This window comes from Thunnus albacares, chromosome 8, assembly GCF_914725855.1.
Source record: "Thunnus albacares chromosome 8, fThuAlb1.1, whole genome shotgun sequence".
NCBI classification, from domain to species: domain Eukaryota; kingdom Metazoa; phylum Chordata; class Actinopteri; order Scombriformes; family Scombridae; genus Thunnus; species Thunnus albacares.
In genome coordinates this window covers 5,946,502-5,970,071 of record NC_058113.1, presented here as the reverse complement: position 1 = coordinate 5,970,071, position 23,570 = coordinate 5,946,502, and the positions used below count along the sequence as shown (strand labels likewise).

Genomic DNA, 23,570 nt, shown 5'->3' with positions numbered 1-23,570 from the left:
CATGTGATTGTTGGGGAAATGGAGTGAAAAACAGGTCTGGGGTTGCGGGTTCAGGTTGCGGGTTTCAGTGTGACGAGATCCAGAAGCCGGCGGGGCTTGGTATTACCCTGGTGCTTCCTGCACCACTGGCCTGGGGCAGGGGATGGGGATGGGGGTGCTGGATGGAGGTTGAGAGAGGAAGGTGGGAGGCCATTTAAAGCCAAGGGCCACGGTACACCCTGCCCCACAGGATCACCTCCGTAAGAGGCTTTAACACAGCCCACTGCTCCCACTCTCCTATCATCAGGCTCTGAGCCTCAACCAGATCCCACTGTGGTTTGTTTTACAACCTTGAACCACGGTTAGCCTTAAAAACTTCAGCATGGTAATCAGGCTCTCCCAAGATTCCACTTTCGCTCTTTTTCAACAAGCCCTTTTACTTATTTTCCCATTGGCTCTGTACAATATGATTCTGTATCCATGTAGCGCTCTTTAAATGTATTTCACTTTATTTTTCTAACAATTCTTTCTCTAATGTCGTGCAAATACTATATTCCAAGTCTGGATTTTATTTCAAAGTTGTGTGGAGCAGCTAAGTAAATCTCTCACTGGTTACACCTAATGGCTCCATGGCATGCAGCAGCAGCAGTGTGTGTCTCTACGTGCTTACTTGCTGTTTATCAGTATATACATGTACATTAGCTAATGTGTCTGATAACTAGTATGTTCTGTAGGTGCCCAGAAGGTCCCTCCTTTATTCTTATTACCACTTCAGCACACGATCCCAAATCTGCTACATGTTAAGCACCAGTCCTCCCACACGTCTACCTAATAACACAAATCATGATTGATGCTCTGCCCAGCACATGCATAGACCCAAAGAATGCTAAACAGAGGAACATAACTTGCAATTAATTGCCCATTTGTAAATTTGTCTGCATAACTTCTGTTCAAAGGAATTTGGAACATCTTTTTTTTTTTCCTCAGTGATAAAGTACCAGTGAATGGCTCTTTCCAAGTCCTACATTCTAGATACATAACACTGCCATGTCTTCACTTTTTGTCTACAGTTTCCCACTGGAGGGCTTGAATTGGATAGAGGGTTTGACTTGGAGCCATAATAATTTTGGATGGGAGCCCTCATATTTCAGCTCTGATGCGAAATCGGCCCAGTGGCTTTTCGGACTCAAATTGGGTTTAAATTGTGTCAGAAGAGGGAGAAATGTTTTTTAAAATAATAGCCATGAATGCCATGAAACAGAGCATTCTTACTGCAGAGCTTTTGATCCGTTTTTATAAATAGCAGAATTTTGTCGTAAAAAATAATGTTTCTGTGGTCTTTTCCTGCAATTAAAATAAGGTTGGCTCAGGAACAAGGGCGAAACTAAGTACTTGTGTTTGAGAAAAATTTCTCTCCCTCTCCTGCTCTCTCTCTCCCCCCTCTACATTCCCTCCCTCCTTGCCTTCCTCATCTGCAAAAGCATGTCATTTATGACTTGTTATTTTCATTTTTCTTCATATTTTCCACATGGTAGTGGCAGGGAGATGTCTGATAATGGCATGTGAGACCCAGCAGAAGGGTGTGTTCCACCTGCCTCGCTCTGTATGTTTTTAGTTCGTCCGTGTATATGGTGGGCAGTGAGTGCCGTGCTTTCCCAAGGCATTCTCTGATTCCTCTTGGCCAAGCAGTGTGGTCTTCACATGACCAATCAAATATGTCAAACCGCCAGTGTTTTCCCCCCACATGTACAACAAGAAAATCTGGCTTCAATTATTATTGCACCCCAAGGGGAACTTCCAAAATTCCTCCCCTCCTCATTTGTCAGAAATGAAGCTCTCTCGTTTCCTGCGATTGGCTGAAATATGTCTTTTGATATTAAATCACACCGGTTTCCACTGGCTGCATGACCAAGACAAATGTTTATCATATTTATTTATGTCATTGGAGATGACCCTGCAGCTCAGCAATGCAGAGACTTGGCTGCAGACTCCCATGTTATGTTGATTATGAGTAAGAAACTCTCCTAAATAAGCTGAAGTTAAGAGATAATTTGGAAAGCATATGAGGTAACTGTGGTTTGTTTAATGTGAAAAATACAGTTTGGGATTGGGGAGGGTGATGGAGGTACTGTTACAAAAGCCCTAATGAATCTAGACTGACACATCCCACCCAAATCTTACAGGGCTCTTGGTTTGATTTATATTATACTCTGTTGATAAATGCGGTTCCAAATTTTGATTAAGGATCTGTTTCACTTGTTTGTATGTCAACAAAGCCAGCTAAATCCAGTTACACACCTCTGATCTCCCATTGCCATTGTTTTTGTACTTGGTGCTTATTGTCATAACATCACGCTCTGGTAGAGGCCTTTTCCAGTGTGGCTAAGGAAAGGAAACGCTATATGAAAATTGCCATTGACGTTGCCGAAACAAATAAAACTACTCATGCTGCCGCTACATCTGTAGCCATTTTAAGCCCTTATACCATTTAAGCTCTCATTTGAATTCACCAGCACAAATAAACATATCATAACGAACCGAAAGCCCTGATGTCATATGCAGATGTTGAATTTTGATTATTCCTTTTGCCTCGTGAATTCGTCAGGATCTTGTCTCTCAAAGGCAAAATACATGACATCATTTTTTCTTGGCGCTGATGGGACACTGTTTGCTCACTTGACTGTAGCAGTTCAACTACAGAGACAGCACTGCCCACTCCTTACATATCTCTACATCTCTTTTACCATATTATAGTTTGTGTATACTGTAGAAGTCCTGTGTTTCTAGAGACAGAAATAGAAAGAGAGCCTCAGTCTCCAGACTACTGTGCCATCCAGCCAGGGTTTAAGCAATGTTTACAGCCCATGATAAGCTGGAATAAATCAGAACTTTATAAAAGGCAAATGATTTCACCTGAGGCTTGTGGGGTTATTTATTTGAGGTCCGGCTCTGCAAGTACCAGAGGCTTCGTCATAAATCATCCTGTAAGAAACTTGTGCTACTAAACCACGGACTGAGCAGAAGGAAGAAAGCAGTCAATAGTGGTTAGGGCTCGATGCCAGAAGCTCTTTACTGGTTCACCTCCTCCGAGTCATTGTACTTCATTGTAACTATAAAGCCCGACCCAATGTGACCTCAAAACAGTAAATAAAACATTTCAATGTTTTATACATTTGGTTTAGTTGGATTTAGACACCTGTCTGTAGAATGTGACTTTTGCACTACCTCCTAACATCTATACTACATTACACAACTGAAATCCCTTTCACTTTGCCTAATCTTTCTTTCTGACAATGTATGTTGGCGACCTGATGCACATTCTCTAAAAATTCTAAGGCTAAGCCCAGCCTGAGCTTCCTAGACTTATTGTCCCATTACATGATTTGTACAGTAACTCAACCAAACCCCTTGTCCATCTTTTCTCTTTAGACGTGCATTGAACCTCGGCATCCTGCGTGACCCGGGTTCAGAGGTGGAGGACCGTCAGTACCAGATTGACCTTCAGTCCATCAACATCGGCACAGCCCAGTGGGAGCAACTCAAGCCAGAGAAAGAGGGAATCAAAGGAGGTGTATCAGCGGAGAGTGAGAGGAGCTCCCAGAACCCGGCTCTGGAGTGGAACATGGCCAGCAGGTCAGGAGACATTTCAGTGTTTGCATGTAAAGACTGACACAAAGATACTAGATGATTCATTCTTTTAAACCGCTGTAAGCCAAAGAAAATGACTGAGAGGTGAAATTGAACATTTAACAAGCCAAACAGAGCCGTATATTTTTTTAAGACTTGGCAGATTAAACAAGAGCTAAAACATTATTGATTATTGGACTTATAGTCCTACAGTGGCCAGAAAGAAAACTAACCTGTTAGCCATGAGACGTTCATAAGTTCAGAGCTTTTGTTTTTTGACTTCTAGCTCTCTAGTGGTCAAAATGCAGTGTTACAGGATTAAGTTAGCGTTATTTCATTTTTTTAGCCACTGTAGCTGCATGGCTCCAGGGATGGAAATGTCAGTTGGTCAGTCAGTCCACAACTTATCCAGAAGGAAGTATCTCAACAGCTATTAGATAGATGGCCATGACGTGCTGCACAGACATCCATAGTCCCCAGCCCTCCCGACTTCTAGCACCACCAGCTGGTCATAGCTTTCACTTGTCCAGTGAGATATCTCAATATCCACTAAATGGATTGGCACAATATTTTGTGCAGACATTCATGGTTCGCAGAGGATGTATTCCAATGATTCTTTTATTATCTGTATAGATATACAATACTGTTCCATCTGGGTGAATCTTTCGTGATGAGCAGTACGATTCATTCCTCTCAGCTCATCAAATTTATAAAGCAACTTAGAAATAGGTATTGGACAACAATGGATTTCTATGTCAGTTTTGATTGGATACATTTAGATTTCCATTTTCAATTGTCTAATTTTTTATTTATGTATTTATTTTGAAAGTTTGAATTGAATTGCTGCTAGATTAAATTGATGCAACCCTAGTCAGGTGCTGTGTGGGTGATCTACTGTGAATGTAATTTATCTCATCAGTCTTGATGTGGGAGCAGCATGTAGTTATTGAGTTAGCTCCCTATCATGGAGCCTCTCCATGCACAGTCATAATTACAAACCCTGTCATTTTTTTATAGACTCGGGAGCTAAAACAAGCACAAGTGTAACAGCCTGTTTGGCCCCACATCCTTTTTTTCCACTCATGTTTTGAGAGGGAACAGACCCAAAAATCACAGAATCACAGGCAAAGAGTCCAGATTTGTTCCCTGTCAACTAAAAATAAGCCTCGTGGAAGAATGCAGTGCAAAATCAACACGGGCCTGATTGAGACTGAACGCTCTCAGGTCATCAGGGCTTAGAATGAGGCTGGCTGAGATACATGCACACACACACAGACACACACACACACACACACCTTTCAACACACACAAACGCTATTGCAAACGCGTGCAAACATTTATACGTACTCATCATGTACACTTATATTTACTTTACACATGCGCGCACACACACACACTATCAGATCTGTCTTAAAGGACCAGTGTGTAGAATTTAGTGGCATCTAGCGGGGAGGTTGCAGATTGCAATCAACTGAATACATCCCCCCCCTTCCAAGCATGTAGGAGAACCTATAGTGGCCGCGAAAGGTCCTCTTTAGAGCCAGTGTTTGGTTTGTCCATTCTGGGCTACTGTAGAAACATGGCGGCGCAACATGGCAGCCTCCATAGAAGAGGACCCGCTCCCTATGTAGATATAAAGGGCTCATTCTAAGGTAATGAAAACACAATGATTCTTATTTTCATGTGATTATACACCAATTAAATCATACTTATGAATATTATATTCCATTTCTGCCAAGTCTGTTCCACTAAATGCCACTAAATTCTACACACTGCACTTTAAGACCCTTTATTGCAACAACCATTAAGATTTCTTCTTCAGAAAATGTAATCGCTGCATCCCAGGTTCAAATCCGGCCAGGGGCCTTTGTTGCAAGTCACATGCCATATTGGTTAGAAAATAAGTAATGTTTTTTGTACTCACTTGGTCAGTAAAAGGATTCTTATGTCTTATTGTTCATATTTCATATCAGTCATTGTCATTTAAATGATGCTTTCAGCCAGAATGACTCATTGTGACCAAGTAAGTGGAGCTTTAGTGTTTGACAGTTCAACAAGACAAAGGAGAGGATAGATGGGATGGTATCTGTAACCAATAAACCACCCTGATTTCGTTTAACTCTTGCTATGTTTCCCTTGTAGTTTTGACCATCCATCCCAAATTCCTCACTTGTGTTGAAATTCTCTATGTTTTTTTTTTTTTTTTTTTAACAGCCCTTTTAAGTAGCGGACTTGGGCCTACGTTAGAATCTTACGCTCTGCTTGGCGATCTTACTGTTGAATCTGATTAGCGCTATGAGCGAGGGGCTACTGGGACTCAATTCACTCACATTTTTTCGTTCTTACTCTCAATTTTTCTCTCTGTGAATGAAAACAAGGCTGCTCAGGCCCAGTGCCAAGGTCAGATTGTCTGAAAGGGCAATGAGGTGAGATTTTGGGCTCACACTTTGGGCTCCAGAAGATGCTGAATGCCTTTTGAGTAGACTCAACTTCCAACATACTATAGCTGCGGGTCTGGATTTTGATTCAGAACTTGATTATAGGATGACCTAACATGTAGCTTAACAGTTGCTTTTATACTCAAACAATTGACACACAGTGTTATATTGTAAAGCAGCTCACTTAGGTTTGACAGTAACTTGTTGTGAATGTCATAGTCATAAATCATGTAATAATCAGAAGGTTTAGCTCCTTGCAGCATTTGTTCTGCTATTTCCTTTCATCTCTACACATTTACATACTCTTTATGATTTAAGTTCACACCAGTAAGCAAATATGTCTCTGTGTAGTCAAGCTGAGGAGGTCTGAGCTGCTGCTGCTGCTGCTTCTGCTGCTGCTGCTGCTGCTGCTGCTGCTGCTGTTGAGGTTTTTAATTTTTCACTGTCACTTTTAGCTTCCAAACAAATCATTGAAGGTGGCGGTTGTTGCCTCCTTGTTCCCACACTCCTTGCCGTGACGGGAACAGCAATGGAGGCTATGTTGGAAAATGGGCTTCACTGTACTGCTGTGTGCTGCAGTGTATACCCCAGCCTCAGCCGCTACCACCACCAAGTCATAACTGAACATGTGATTTAGAATGTTCCAACACACTGAGGAAAGGGGAGTCAAGTTCACAGCTTTACTTGTCTGCTGCAATCACCCGCAGAAATACACCACCTCGGTTGTAACAAGTTTTGACACACACCACTTCCAAAGTTCACACCTTCCCGTCTTTCCCTACATCGATACCCCCCTCTCTCTCCAGCTTTGGACTAGAGGCATGTTCACTCTGCAGTTTTTTGGGTTCAATTCCAGTAGTTGCGGATCTGCAGTGGCCTCAGTTGGCTTCCTGAGGTTTTGTGAGGAAATTCCAGCACCATGGATCCACTGACAGGATCTGTCCTCGTCACAGTGTGTAGTTGCCGGCTAGGAAAGACCCTGTGTCAGGGAGCTGTGAACTCCCTCCACCTCCCCTCCTGTCAGCCACCCAATGCAGGCCTCTCCCTTTTTGCCCATGCCACTGAATCTCCACTTACTGTTCACACTACCGAAGCACTGTATGAAAGAAAAGTCATTCTTTCCATCTTTTGTTGTTTGCACCACACCCATTCCAAAGTGCAGACACACACACAATCTCACACACACACACACACACACACACACACACACACACACACACACACACAGCTCTCCAGCCGAGTAAGAGGCCCCAATATTACTGGTAAACGGAGCCTCACGCCTGCTTGCCTTGCTGGTGAATGATAGCACCTGTCCCCTGCAACGAGACACTCATTGTTTCAATCCCTGTCTGAGGGGAGATTAGCCAACACCAATTGGCCTCAAATATCATTTCAGCTCCGAATTAGGCCTCCCTCAAACTCTCTATGCAAAGAAATGTGTCAGAAAATAATCCCTTAAGGGCACTCGTAATGCACATTTGTGTAGCAGAAGTGAATATGATATTGGCTCTGGTCAAGTACTGTACTCTAGGCCACCTAGAAACAGGGACTTTTATAATCCTGGCCAACTATAAATATTGGAAGCTGTACGGCTTGATTGTTTTAATAGCAGCAGATGTGGCAATTAACACCACCTTATAAAGCCCACTTGTATATTTGTTTTACTGCTAACAAATGTTCCCACAAATATGACTTGATTGTGGGAATGAACATTAGTGAAATGGAGAGAGCTGATGTGAGAAGGTCTCAGTTTGATCTTGTGTATACAATTAAGGGGTGTTCCCAATTGAGACTTGTCAAATAACGTCTCACTCCGTCTCTGTTACCGTATTCAAGCTTCCAGCTAAAATGTGTTAGACCAGAAATTTAAAAAGCTCAGTTATGGAAATATTTCACAGGTCTGGCCTGAAAGGAAGAATCAATTTTGAAGTCTCTTATTTTGAGTTCAACTTTTCATCCTACTGGTTTGAATTTGAAATGCCAGAGCAAGTTTGAAATGTGTGTCTGGCTGTCAGCTAGGGGCATAACAATAGCTCAGTTGTGAACATTTTGTGGTTTTGACTGTGTTGTGTTGACTTGTCTTTCTTAGGCAGATGGGACATTCATATAAAGATTTTACAACTGGTAACCATAACAAGTTATTAGTAAATAAAGGTTGAGGAAGTTTAGTGAATAAGTGGTCCCTTATGGATGCTCTTACTATTGTAGTGTAATGCTAGAATCACTTCAACACTAACACTAACACAACTAAACACTTTTAACTAAAGATTGTGAAATAAGTATTTTTTTTTAAATAAAATTTCCATTAAGTTAAATTATACGTAGACCTGCTTGAAAATATACATCTCTACCTCGAGAACCTTGATTACAGTTATTAACATTAACATCCAAGCTAGGGAACCTGCCTGAGGAAGTGCTAACAGTATGATCTTGTCTGCATCTGTTCAGTATCAGGAGACACCAGGAGCGCCGGGCCATCCTGACACCAATCCTGACTGACTTCTCTGTTCGAGTGACTGCTGCCCCAGCCATCATCTTCAGCAAGAATCTGTCCCCCGAAAGTGGACAGGCAGAGGTCAGTACGGACTCAGCACAGCTTTTTAAGGATCCGGCATGACATATTTCTCTTAAAAGTATTTCAATCCAAATAAAAAAGAGTTATTATATCTGTATTGTTGTAAATTAAATCGACTAAAAACTTTTTTTAAAAACTTTATTTATAATAACATTTTTTACTGTCAAAGTTAAGTAGTTGGATAATTGATAATAAGTTCTAAAATGTTGCGATTTGCAAAAATTCAAACAGTCAGCCAGAGGTTGCATATTTTTCTTCATTTATTTTTGTAGAAGTTTGTTCACTACTTACACTGACATCTTATGACCTTTGACCATGACCTGTTATAACCATGATTGCAACCATTACTCTCACAATACGTTGTTCATATGAAAATAGACATTGATTATGTGAGATGTCAGAAGTATTTACGTTTTGCCTCTTAACATACAGTAACTTACTCATTAGGAATCCCTCAGCCATTGCACCATGTAATGGAGGCTTTTGACCCACAGAGTTCAAACCTTTCTGCTTATACAGCTGATGTTTTCTGGCACAGCTCTTAGACTTCCTGCCTCTTTGATGCCTTGTCCGTCCACGCTAACGTGTCCCTTGACAATGCGTAACAGCTAATTCATAGTTTGCACTCACACACTCATGCATGCGCTCACACACGCGTGCACACACACACACACACACACACACACACACACACACACACGATTTGTATAACTCTCTGAGATATGGAGACTCAGAGCCAGTAACAACACAAACAGAGCAGGACTTTACGTACTGTAGATAAATTACAACACTGTCTATAAAATATTCGTATTCGTTTTCAACAAGCCTCTAACTGCTTATAACAGATTTATGCATGCTTATTATACAAATGCAACAGCTATCTGTATTCACCCCTGCAACACATTCTCTAAATATTATTGTAACCTCATGATATAATGACCTTATGTGTTAAGTACTGTTGCTACTACTTCAGCTACTACTAATAAAAATAAAAAAACACTTCATATCAATCATACATTAAAAGCAGGAACTAACTGTGGAGTGAAGGTTATATTGGATATTTAAAAAAAAAACATTTTATGTGTTTAACAGCTGAATAGATTATTTTACACAGCAGTGGTAAACAGCATTGTGTGTAGTTAGTGTAGGTTTGGGCTATTTGTGTGTGTGTGTGTGTGTGTGTGTGGTTCTGTGCTGAGTATTAGTCAGTGATATCCTGTTAGATGTAGCCTCAAGGCTGAAGTTTGAACTGCTGGCTGTGGGTGGGACCCTGGAGAGGACAGAGGGAAGAAGGGAGAGAGGGAACAAATGAACTAAAGGGAGCAAAACAGAGGAGAGATTGAAAGTAAATAGACTGAGAAAGAGTATAAAAGTTAGAAAAGAGAGAGCCAGCGCATGAGGTCACAATCAATCCCGATGTTGTTTTGAATGAGTTTCCGGCTCCTTCCTCCTGCCTCCCTCTTTTCATTTCCCCCCTGTACTATCTCTCCCTCATCTGTCTAGGAGGTAGTGGTGTGTGGCCACTCTCTGGAGGTGAACGTGACCAGCAGTCTGGATTTCTACCTCAGCGTTGCCCAGGTGCAGCTTCTTCAGCAGCTTTTCAGAGACAACATGGTGGGCATGGACGCTCCTGAGAAAAGCACTGAGGTACATATTTCGTATCAACAAATAAGAGAACTAATGCACACTGACATATGCATGATGATATCCACTCACCAACGGATACTATATATAACATATACTATATACAAAGAGCTACATACATTAGAGTGAACCATACTGATTATCTATTTTGATCTATTTTGACATGAGAATCTATGTTGCCTGTTGAAAGTCAAACGTCAGAATGCAATAGTTGTAATATTGAATTCTCTTCTATGGATTGTATGATTTGTGCTGTACTCCAAAACACACACACACACACACACATCAAGACATATGAAGCCTGGTCGTACAGCACAGTTACATTCACACCCTCACACATCACACTTTGTCCCTAAGATCACCTCTCTCTTTCTCTACATCTGTTCACTAATCACTCCACAGGACCACGCCAGTTTCGCTCAAAAATCTATCACAAAAGTTTTACTGATACATCGCCCCTAACTATCGCCCCTGCCTATTTTGGGTGAATCTAACACATTTAAATATTTACTCACTCAGAGCAAGGCAGTTCTCTAATGTGGCCTTAGTTTACTGCACTGTACTCAGCTGCAGCTTTCAGGGCCCTTCCTATTGTTTACAGGACAGGGAGCTCCCAGGCGCCATTTGCCCCGTCTGACCGCTTAATAAAGCTTTCTAATGGAACACAATATAAAAATATTTACCAGCTGTGGTGAAGATGGGAGTCGTAGAAGAGGGAAGGGGAGAAGAGGAGGGTGAATGGGATGAAATAAAGTGAGTTGACAGAGCGATTTTACTGTTATCTTTTCTCCCTTCTCTTACGGGGGGAAGTGCGTGCTGACGTGCAGTGACTGCGTCAGATGACTCAGATCCTGTAAAGGCTTCTATAAAGTTATGTTGATGGCTTCTTAGGAAAAACAAAACAAAAAAAAAAAGATGAATGGATATCGGTAAAGTGATCATGCTCTGTTTCTGTTACCATTACAGATGTTCTTGTCAGTGCTGTAGTAAGTAATACAAGCAGTACCATGTTACATTTATACACCATAAAAAAGCATTACAGTGGACATCTAAAAGTCAATCTTTCTCTCAAATTTGTTTAAGTAACATAATAGAAACATATTAGACTGACAATGGGTTTTTTTTTCATTTATTAATTTATTTAGTTATTTATACAGTCAGTCTTAAGGAGGTGCCGGCTGTGCATCTGGTCTTAATTTGGGTGATCTCGGAGCCCTCACCCCTGACTTGTAATGATTCATGGATTGATTCTGTTGAGGGGCAGCTAACGGCTACGGAGGGTTCATCCAGGTTCAAGGCACGATGGGAAAGCTCAGCAACTATTCTGGGAGGTCCAGGCAATAGATGAAAATTTAAAAATGTGGTTATCGACCTTTTTCTTCAATGCTTTGCTACACTTGAGAATGTTATTCAAATTGGATTAACCTCAAACTTTTTTTTTTTAGCTTTATTTCTCAAGGCAATGCAAACCGAGCATATTTTCTAACTTTTCCACCTTGCTTAACACACTTGCTTGTTTCCACACATGCGCACTGAAACCTTCCTCTATGTTTTCGGGTTTCTGCTCATTTGTTCTGAGCAGGATTAAGGGGTAGTTGCTCAAGTTGTTTCCCAGTTTATCCAAAGGTTGGAACCGTTAACTTTTTGTTCAGAAGTTCATATATAATTGCTGTGTTATTACTGCCTCCAGCTGAATTAAGTGAAATTGAAATGACCCGCAGGTCCAGAGTGATGTAATATAATGATCATCCATTCACTATTGAGAAATGAGGAATATATGCTTGGGAAAATACCCCTACTTTTATTTAATATTAGCTTTTTGGTCACAGTTGTTGGGAGCTCACTGTGTTTCACTTTTTATTTTTATTATACCATATTCATTTCAGGTGCATTATACCGTGTTCTTTACTCATTTAGTTTTATAGTAGTGCCATTATAGAGCCTAACAGTATCATTAACACTGAGGTCAGTCAGTTTGTGTCTTCACCTCTGTGCAGCTGCAGAGCACGGAGGTTACTCTGAGTAAATGTGGTCTGGCTTTGACTTTTTGGACACTCTTTGTAAAACTATTTGTACCTCCATCTATCTCAGTGTCGTAAGTCTTTTGGCGACTGCATCTGTCCGGCTGCTTGGCCCAGACCCTGCAGCAGGGAGGTCAGTATGACTAAGACATGGTTGGGTCTGGTGTGTTCCGGTCTGCAGAAGCCCATTCTGCAAGCTGCAGAGCCCTCTAGTGGTGTGTTTGACTACAACATTATGTGATTCCATGCTCAGAGGGCTGCTTCTCCTCACTCACAGTCTGCTCTGCCAGCAGCCTGTCTACCCCCTGCTAACACATTAGACACACCACCATCAAATGATATCAGTAGTATGCGCACTGACATTGTTTGGAGTATGAGTTTGGAAAAGGTAAAGGCTTTTGAAATTCTTTGAATAGACTAATCGAATAGAGTAAAACAGATGCTTATCCACCCCCTGCTAACAGGTTACAAATAATAATCATAAAGTTCAGATGTATTTCCATTGCCAGTTTCCACAATATCAGAATCTAGATTTGGAACAGGTATCTCTTCTTTTTTTAATTCGAATCCAACTTCATCTGTGATATTTACAGTATTTGACAGTTTTGTTTGTACTTCCTTTATACAACCTGTTCAAAGGATTCAATTAAAAACAGGTCCCGGTGCAGCATCTGGTGCAGGGGAATTGTTTTTGTTGTTGTGCTTCAATAAAGCATCTCCACAGTCAGCGCTGTCCCCAGCAAGAGTTTAAATTAAACACTGCTCCTTGCTCACTCTCTCCAAATCCTTCCCTCTTTTTTACATTTTTTTCCCCTTTCCTAGACATTTTGAGAACACGCTGTTTGCCTTGAACAGATTCTCCACAATCCCGGGCACTGATTTCAAACAGTTCCCATCGCCCCTCACAGCTGTGTTTTATTGTCTGGGTTAATGAATTTGTTTTGTAGGGGCTTTTGGGTTCCCTGGCAGTGGTGAGGCAAGGCAGGCGCGTGGGCAATGTGTGCAAGCCTTGAGTGTGATTTCAGTCATTTCGAGTCACTGAGCTTTGCTTTGATAAAGTCATATGTTGTCCTAGATTGTTATTTTCATATTATCTGTTACATTCTGTGTCATTGTGCAATGTAGCCTCTTGTCCACAGTTTCCATTGTATACCAGTTTCCACTTAAATCATGATTAAGAAGCAAAGCAAATGCAACTTGATTTCTAAGCAGTCCAAAAGCAGATTTGTTACTCTTTAAATCACGGCATTATTAGGATGTTTATCACAGCATTAGCTACGGTCCGTCACAGTTTGACTTCATCTCCGTATTTTTTGGTTGATGTTAATGATGATAAAGTGAGGCTGGGTTGAGATCAGGCAGCTTTCAGCAGCAGGAGATCTCACAGACAGGGAGCTATGAATAGATGATAGAGCGGCTTCTGGGACTTATCTCACTGGTCTGTCATCGGTACTGTCACCCAGCAACACAGAAGTGTATACCGACACACACGCACACACACAAACACACATACACACACATGGTCCCCACATTCTCTGCGTGCAACTGCCTGCAGCCTTTTATTTGGGAGCCAGTACTGTAATGCTGCTTTATGACTGAACAGCTGACCTATGCGTGTGTTTGTGCGCATGTGTGTGTTTGCGTTGTGTGTGTGTGTGTGTGTCGGCTCCGCTATGACGCTATTTGTTCTTCAGAAAGAGCAGCGGAGAAGTTAACGAGTTTGTGTGAAAGCGTACAACTCTCTCATCTTCTCATCTAGCAGCTTCTCCTTCTTCCTCCACAAACACCATATCATTCTCTGATTTGTCACCTGAATATCAACGACTCCGTTATACAAGTTTTATAGTGTAGCCTCTCATCACTGTCTGGCTGTCACGCATTTGCCACAATGACAAGCTGAAAGTATTTTAGTAATGTCGCACCAAACTGGTAAAGAGCAAGAATATCGAATATTTTAAAATCGCTCCCCTTGTCTCATGTTTGTATGTGTCTCGCCCTCTCGCTCTCTTGCGCTCTCTCTCTCTCTCTCTCTCTCCCTCTGACACACACACATACAGAGGCAGCCCGGGTCAGCCATGTGCTTGTACCACAGTGTGAGAGGAAAATACCCTCTGGTGCAGGGGAAGTCCCGCTCGGCTTCATCCTCCACCTCATCCTGGGATGATTACACGCATGGGAAACGGGGCTTTAGACTTCCTCCAACACTCATGCACACGCACACACACTGATGCCAGTGCACACACACAAACATAGCAGTAAGCAGTACCCAGGTTCAGGGCAAGGTATCAGGCATCACAGGAACCTCTGAATTACAGATTTTAGGAAACACACATGGCTAAAACCTCTCAATCACCCATTACCTGCCTTATCTCTATTCTTCCTCTCTCCCTCTTTATCTCTCTTTTCTTTTATTTCCTTCCTTTTTGTATCACATACCACATCAGATGATATTGTGAGGCTTCTATCTAACACCCTACACTGTCTTTCTCTCTCAGTGTCCTGTTTATTTGAACCTTTATACAACTCTTTTCTTTCGCTCCCCTTTTTCATCACTTTCCTCTCTTTTCTATGCTCTTTGTCTTCTCTCATTCATCTCTTTTTTCCTCGTGGGACTGGCACAGCTCCTGGGTTGGAAAAGTGTTGGTCCTTCCAGAGCTGGCTAGTTACGTAGCTAGCTGGCTGACAGTGGAGAGGGTTCCTCCTCTAGAGGCAGATAGAATTTGACAGTCTGTAGATTATGATATTACTGTACTAGTACATCTGTGTAGTCCTAAACGCCTGCACTAAGGACGCACGCGGGCTGCACTCTCACGCAAAGCTGGACTAATACACTACTTAGACAGCGGGGTAGATTGCTGGCCAAGACGAACTGCTGTGAGAAGTGAATTTACAGTAGGCACGAACACGCTGGTCGGTAGCTGGTTTGGTTTGTCAGTGGGTTTGGACAGCAGTTTTAAGTTATTAGTGTGGAGGAGGCAGTGTTTCACTGATGGATGTGTTTTTTGTGCACATCACCCACACAGCCACACTCAAATGAAGTCAAATGTATTTGGACAGTGAACAATCTTTTTTTTTTTTTCACTGTTTCTTTCGTATGTTTCAAAATTGTCTGATGTATAAATTGGAGCATCAGAGCTTTCCAATATTTTGTTGTCTTTTGATAACAAGGCATATTGTGATGTAGATCAATCAGCAGTCATTTTTTTGGCTTTGCTTGTAGATAAATAAAACAGTAAAACCTATGACACAAATGAAGAGCTTTCTACACCTCAGTCTTCACTCCAAATGCTGCTAAATGTTACACTGTGGGAGCTTGGAAGCTTGGTGACCTATTCTGCTCTCTTGTATAACAATTTAGCTCTCATTCATGTAGGAGTATTAACTGAATGTCAAAAGCACATAAGACGGCTTATCTAAGCCATGGTGTTGTTGACAAGCTTGGCTCAGCGAGCGACCTGGGGCTGGATCCTTGTCTGTGTATGTTTAAAGTAAACCATTTCCAAGACCACTCCTCTTTGTGATGAGTGTTTCATATTGTCTCGTAGCTGTTGAGCTTTGAGAAGAGAAGTTTCTCTCTCGACCTCCGATCTCTCCAGGACAGTGAGGTGTCAGAGGAGCTTTTATGTACTCTGCTGGCCAACAGAAATAGGGAGACATAAGATGAGAGTGAAAATCCGAACCACGGAAAGGGAACGGAGCAGACAGTAAGAGAGTGGAAACAGCTTGAGAGAGGATGGCCAAAATGACAGAGAATGCAAGAGGGAACAAGAGTAAGGGAGAAATCCGCAGAGATGAGACATGACACAGTGAGAAAAAGAGAGTCCAAATCCGGTGTTTGCTTTGATTCCTGGCTCTGTCCAAAGTATTCGTCTGTAAATGTGGGAGCTGACGTTCCTAAGAGGTCAGCTCTTAACCAGTCAACCTGGCTATTAACCCTCTCTGAGGGCCAGATCCTTTTCACCCTGACCTCTTCCCATCCTGCTTAGCAATATTTTCATTCGCCCTGTTGCTGCTGCGAGCAATAATAAATAAGGCTCCCTGCGCAGCCATCTCCTTTTCCATTTTGGCTGCCTTACATCTGTTAAGTAAGCGTCGTTGTCTCAGCTTATCTTAAACATACATATTTTCATAGCTAGTGTTCATCTCGCTGCCCTTCTTTTGTTATGAAACCATATCTTTTTTTTCCTTTTTTGTTCATGTCTCACTGACCCTCCTGTGTGAATCAACTGCTAATTGACAGCCAGTCATAACAACTCACCTTCCCTGTTCAGCCCCCGCACCCCGACCTACCTTCTTCTCAAAGCATAACCGTGGCACATTCTTAAATTGGCCCCTTGGAAACTCAATCTATTTGAGATCAGTAGCAGCTGAATTTGCTCTCTCCTCAATCAGTTTTGGCAAAATTGGCGTGAAAACTCTAGATAAAATCACAAAGGTTGGAATTCTGTTAGAGCAGGGAAACAAACGGCGCCTTTGAGGAGAGGCAGCAGGGCCCCCGCCGTCAACCACGGGATCGGGTGTCGACTCAGGTGAGGAGGAGTCAGGAGTGCCCTCTTTCTCTGCCTGCAAGGGAAACAGGGTCACAGACCCAGGGGACTAGTAAAAGCAGGGCACACCAGGCCAACTAGTACAGACACATATGTACACACACCATAGTAGACTTTGTTCAGTGAAAAAGCCCAGAATTTTTGTCTGAAGAGGTGAAAAGAGGAAACAGATTTTTTTTTTTCTCTCTACACCTGTATAAGCAAGATTCCACCTAGAATAACAGGTGATGGAGAGTATTGAGTTCTCTCTCTGTAACCTGGATAGTGTAGTAAAAGTGTGTGTGCATGTGACTGTGCATGTGGGTTTGCATGTGTGTACAGGCATGCATGTGGATGTGTTTGTATTTGATCGTACTAATGTATCTCATTCTCTGTAATTTTTCAAGTCCTGTGGTTGACTGGAGTACTACTGAGTTCCTCTTGGACTGCTCTCATTAAACTAAATATTTACCCTAAAACAAAATTCTCACATCATTCCAGAGACTTGGAAGATTTTCCATGGCTGCAGGCACTTTTTTGTTTTTTTTTCCCAGCATCCCTGCTACTATGTGATTCGGGTCACATAGGGGTAAAATATGAAATATGATGAGTTTGCACATTTAATCCTCTAGTCATAGTCAAATCCATCCAAGATTTTATTTAGTGCTAAAATGTTCAGTTGATTAATCAATAGGTCGGTCAGCAGAAAATTAATCAACAGCAGCTTTGATTATCGATTAATTGTTTAAGTCATTTATCAAGCAAAAATGCCAAACATTTGTTGGTTCCACCATCTCAAATCTCAAGTCTGTTTTGTTAATGTAAACTAAACAGCTTTGAGGTTTTGACTCTTGGTTGGACAAAGCAAGCAATTTGAGGACATCACCTCGGTCTCTGGAAAATCATGGTCAGCATTTTCACTGTTTTCTGACGCATTATAGATCAGTTATTTTTAAAAAAAAACATCAAGAGATTGTGAAAGTAGTCATTAGTTGCAGCTCTAACCGTATTATAACATGTTTTGTGCCCTTATGGATTGTCTTATTGTGTCTTATTTTTTCTTCAAGTGTATTTTTGAAGAGCCAAACATTATCCTCTCTATGAATGTATGTGTGAAATGAATGATGTCTTTGTACTCATGGCTTGTGACTGGCCCTGAAACCTGAGAGAGGCCCAAATGAAGTCTAGGCAATGATAGATATGTACAGATAGGTGCCATGTAGCCACTTGAGACCCAACTCAAAAACATAGCTCAAATGATTTGGATAATCAAGTGGAGGGGGGGCTTGATTTTATAGCTCACCTGTTTCAGTTTGTCTGTTTGGAGCCGTTCCAGTGGTTTACATGTGTATGTTAAAGATGAATAAAACACACTTCATATGTTCCAACACCTGGAGTAGTCCTTAGCTAAAGTCAGTTCTTCAAATGTGTTCATTTGAGTTGCAGTATTTTGACATCCCGGTACTCTAGCCAGAACAGAAAAAAAATCGTGTGTGCTGATGAGTTAGTTTTCAGTTTAAAGTGTTACAGGTGTTTCTTCCATCTTTAACTCTGCTTGTGAAACCCACCAGTACACCAGTGATCATGTTTTTAAACACCTGAAATTGTTCCTTCTCCTGCAATATCCTCTTGAATTCTGCTCGTCCAATTCAGCCAAGTTATCCTGAAATCTGAAGGTCATTTTTGTAGTCATGCTAGCTTTTTCTTCCATGGTTTAACTTGTACTGATGGGTCCTCTAGCCTTGTCCTTTACGTCCCCCTTATCAAGGCCCTCCCCAATAACCCAGATGAGGGGACAGGGGGTCTTGCATCATTCTCCTTTGAGAACCTAACGTACAACACATCAGAGCCTTTGTCTCACTCAGCCCTGGGAGTGCATCCAGACAGAAATTAAAGGAAGATTACTTCAATCCTCCTCTTCTAATTTCAGCTCTGTAAATAGACAGCGAGCCAGGATTGTTCTTGTCTTCATGCCGCTCTTTGAATTTGTATGTGATCCTACGTGTGTGTTTCTCTGCGTTTGTTTGTGCACACATGTTCACTGTGTGTGGGTGCGCCCTCTCTTGAATCCAGGCCGGTGTGTGCTTGCAAGTGTGTCCTTTTGTAACCATGAGTGCTGGCTCCCCAGGCTGTGGGTTGATCACAGCAGCATCACTCACAGTCCTCAGCAGACCACCTGGGGCTCTTTCCCCATCAACCCTCCACCTCCCACCCCGTCCCTCTCAAAACAGCCCCATCTCACCTCAGGTCGCCGTTGTTTTCTCTGCTGTTGCTGTTTCCCCACAACCTTGTTACTAAAGCAGAGAATACAGACATGGCCGCCAGGCAGCGCAAGCAGGCGTTTCAGAAGAACACTCCATGACCTAATGAAAGGCATCTCCGCTGCTTTTTGAAGTCTCTCAAGTGTCTGCTTTCGTGAACCGCCGAGCTCATGCTGAAGACAATGCAGTTTGAAGTCTCTTTTGTTGTTTGTTTGTTGAAAACATAATGCCAAAGCTAATGATGTTAAGTTGAAAGCTTGGATGAGTGATCTTGAGGGCCAGGCTGTAACCTGATGATTACTTTGCTGTATAACTCTGCTGCACTGGGTATGTGTTTTCACTGTGTGCGTGTCTGTGTTTTGTGGTGCATTGCCACACTTCGCTTTACCCACTAAATATAAACAGCGCTGGAATAAAAGAAGGATTATATTGAGTCCGTACTCCTAAAAATGTATTTGTTATGTTCCAAAGACACAATTAATAGACGTGCGTGTACACAAATGACACTCAAAAGTTCACACGTTGTATTTCAAACTCTGATCTCAGTCACATGCAGGAATTCTCACAGTAGCTCACCCACACACAGACACTGTCACACCCACAACTTTCAGACGTCACCGCCACCATCAAGACCACCTCACTCAGGGACTCTTGGCAAGTGTAAACACTGCAGCTTGAATATTAGATTAGAAAATTACCCACACACAAATCTCAAAACTAAGTAGGGACAGTGACAGCTAATGAGAGCCAGTTGTTCTCTACTCCATTCCCATGGAAAGAACGAAGAGAGGCAGGAAGAGAGGACAAAGGAAAGAAAGATGATGATCATCACTCTGCTTCTCTGGGGGCTGGAATCACTGCAATTAAGACAGACCCAAGGGTGCTTCTGTCTCTCATTCGCTTACACTTTTGCTGTAGTGTGTCTTATAGTATAATCACACCTTTTTTCCACATCTGGCCTTCATCTTAATTTAATCAGTCACCAAAGAAATGTTAAGAGACTTGTTTCAGTTGTCTGGGGATGTAAGAGAAGGAGTTAATATAAATGTTTTATATTACATGCGCAAGGGCCATTCATCCATTTATCAGCGACATTTTCTCCGCCAAGTTCTCCATCTAGCTTTAGCTCTGCGATAACTTAATCATAAGTTTTCTGTTTTTGCCGTCCCTATTTTGTTTACCATGTGGCTGATATCTTGTTTATCATAAATGATGGAAGCATTTGGTGATGAAGTCCATTCAGCAGCATCCTATCCCAGCCAAGAGATTATGCTGGACGAGAAGAGAGAGTCTGTGTATCATTTCTGAATACTTACATCATGACGGTCGAGCCACTTTTCCCCTCTGTTTGTTTTCACTAGCACATTCATGGTGTTAATCTAGAAATTGTCTTCTGGCATTTTTGAACACTTCCTGCACTAAGTAATACAACTACTTCGCATCCTGCTTATACAAATAGCCAGTGTTATTGTAGCGATATGGGGTAATTCCTGCGTGTCCTCAAAATCACCCCTAACCCAACCGTTGGATTTGATTGGTGGATCTGAATCAGGGTTTTGGTTTATATTGGTGGATCTGTTCAGGATGACTGATGCAATAAGTCTCCTGTTGAGCTGTAAGGGTGTCTGTCAGACCTTTTAAATCATTCTTGATTGCTGAAGATTAGGAGCGGGGCATGGTGGGTTTGGCGAGAGCCTGGAGTCGTACTGGGAAGGCCTAGGTCTTAAACTCTACGTGTTGAGCACAGCACCGCAGCCTGCTGAATGTCAGAGCTCTGGATACAACTAGGTTTTACTAAGCAATGGCAATCTGCATTCTATTTGTGGCAAAATATTTGTAAGCAAACTAATGTCGTAGGAGAGAACCGGTTTTGAAGTTCAAACAATTATAAAACGGAGGCTTTGGCCGCCACATCTCCCAGAGCCAGATTTTTGTTGAGCAGCATACTGTAGTTCCCCAGATGGACCACATTAACTCACTCTTTTCACAATTTTTCTTTTCATTTTCCAGCCTTTATCATTTTGCATCTTTGTTTTTGAGCCAGGGCTTTTCCAAACCATAAAGCAGCTGACAACTGAACATCATCTCTGTATTCATGTTTTCTTTTGTGTTCCTCTTTAGTTAGTTTAGTTTTTTTTTTAAAGTTAGGTGTTTCACAGGCGTTCCTCGATATAGAGCAGCCATGTCACACTCAGTGCTTTCCTCTCATTGCTTCTCCTCCAGTTGATCTTTCTGGGTGGAAATTGTTCCAACTGACCCAGCACTTCAGGAATGTCAACATGCATAAATATTACTGTCACCTGGATGTTTGCTATCCCCCCTCTGTATGTCATGTGGCATCAGGGGAACAAAAGAGTCTCTGACACGGTAATCAAAATATTCTCACATTGTTATTCCTCCAATCCTGTCCAAAGCAGAGATAGAGGGAGAGAGGAACTAGGGAGAGATGCTGGGGGCCTGGGAAGAGAGAATGAAAAGTATAGGATATTGTCTTGTGTTCCTTTGAGAAACATGCCGTTAAACCCTGAAGGAGAAAACCCACCCACAAGCATTACAGGGTGGAGGGAGCTTGTTAAAATGGCCCCACTCTGCGCCCTGAGCTTTGGAGTACGCTGTGTTTAAAGTACAGTTGACAGTCACTCTGAAGCACTCAGCATCCATTTGCAAGCTCCGAGGTCGCGACCTTCCATTGCTTCTTTGTTGTGGTTCAGTTGAAGTGCATAGCAGGTTGCCTTTGTTATTGAAACAAAGTTGAATGTATTAAATGACTGCCTTTGATGCCCTTTTTTGCTTTGTGACCGCTGTTATGGCGTACAAAGAGCGGTGACTTCATATTATAAATGTCTTCCCCCCTGTGTTTTCCACAAGAAAATGAGAGAATAAATTGTGGTCTTCATGGCATTTGGTTAAGTATTATTGTTATTATTTTTGATTAAGATGAGGTATTGCTGCATTGAGGTTTTCTTCCATCAGCACAAAAGCACAGAGGCCTGCTATCAGCTTTATGGTTCTGGTAAACAATAGCGGGTAGCACAACAGGGGCCTAACCTGTAAACTCTGATGTAGTCAAGATACAGAAGTTAATTTCCATGCAGGCGTCCTGCAAGCAAGTAGCTCAACTGAATGCTTCTGTCAAAAAGATTTAGTTATATGACTTCCCATGTTTTTCAATGGGAATTCTACTGGAGTTGCAGGAGAACATGGGAAAACTGTGATAAACATGCAACAATTTTTCAACAAGAAATTATGAAAAGCAGCTCAACATCTAAGCTGACCTCACCTGACTACTGAGACTACTGCTTGTGCTTCCTGCTGGTTTCATTTAGCCTCAAAAGTGCTACTAATATTTGTTTCCTAAATTAAGGACAGAAGTTTCTTTTTATTCTAGTTTTTGCTCTACAGTCTCATATCTGTTAAAATAAAACTTATATATAAATACATATATTATATAAACATATATTTGACCATGATTTGAAAAGGAGTTGACAGCCAGAAATGGAATCATAATATTTGTGCAGTTACTATATTTGATTTGGAAGAAAACACGATTGACCTTATATTTGAAATTTTGCCTGTAATGTCTGTGAAAACTCAGACATCTTCAAGGTTTTTCTCAGAACAACTATGTAATTCTCTAACGACGTCAAGTCCTCTTTCACTCAACACTAATGTTCAAGTTCTTTTTATACCTCTGCTGTGACCTTCTCCAACAATTAGCACTGTTGTCACTTCCTGGTGATGTCACCCAACCAACATTTCCATTCATCAGTGCAGTCCCGCTTTGATTGTTTGACCAACAGACGTTTGACGATTCCCTGCTGTCACAATCAGGTGTTTCTCTCATGTTTTACTGTTTTGTCATGCAGTTTATTCATATGTCTTACACCATGCCATCAGGCTAAACTGGGGCATCCTGGAAGCCTTTCTTGTATTAAATGACTGGATTCAGACTTCAAACAAGATATTTGGCTGTTAAATAGACCTTTTGAAAGGAATAATAGTCACCTTTGTTACTTGGACTGAATTTATTGTGTTCTTTCCTGTCGACTACCATGGACTTCCCTACCATCTTAAAACATCCAGATTTTCATGTTCCCTGATCTCTGAACCTGAATCGCAACCTACTTTTGATTCATCTGGAAACAATCAACTGCATATGTGGTATTCAGATGTAAAAGTTATGTTGTCATATTCGACTAGCCAGCCAACACTGTAAACGGGTGGCATTTGGATGATGTGACATTTGCTTCCGCTTATTAGCCTTATTCTAGCCAAGCTGTTCTGAGTTACACTGACAGAAATAGGGGTCAGAAGTCGTACAGATGCGCTCTGATATGATTGGCACTTTGGAGACTCATGGTTTCACACTTTGGGGATTATCCTCCATTTTCCAGAATGTTCTGCCTAGAGACTCTGAGGGGATGACCTCATGATTGGCCGATGGGGGTTAGGGGGGTTGTGTGTATGTGTGTGTATTCACACGTTCATGATCGTGATCA

At 41.8% G+C, this 23,570-nt stretch overlaps 1 protein-coding gene across 4 annotated transcripts in view; it reads left to right on the top strand.

Moving 5' to 3' along the window:
• The window catches only part of LOC122986693 (vacuolar protein sorting-associated protein 13B-like), a 342,876-nt gene that overhangs the window by 222,774 nt on the left and 96,532 nt on the right, over positions 1-23,570 (top strand). For all 4 annotated transcript variants that reach the window (XM_044358002.1, XM_044358001.1, XM_044358004.1 and 1 more), the window contains 3 exons: positions 3,409-3,612; positions 8,493-8,619; positions 10,123-10,266. In XM_044358002.1, coding sequence (XP_044213937.1) covers positions 3,409-3,612; positions 8,493-8,619; positions 10,123-10,266 — 475 coding nt within the window. The remainder of the gene's footprint in view (positions 1-3,408; positions 3,613-8,492; positions 8,620-10,122; positions 10,267-23,570) is intronic.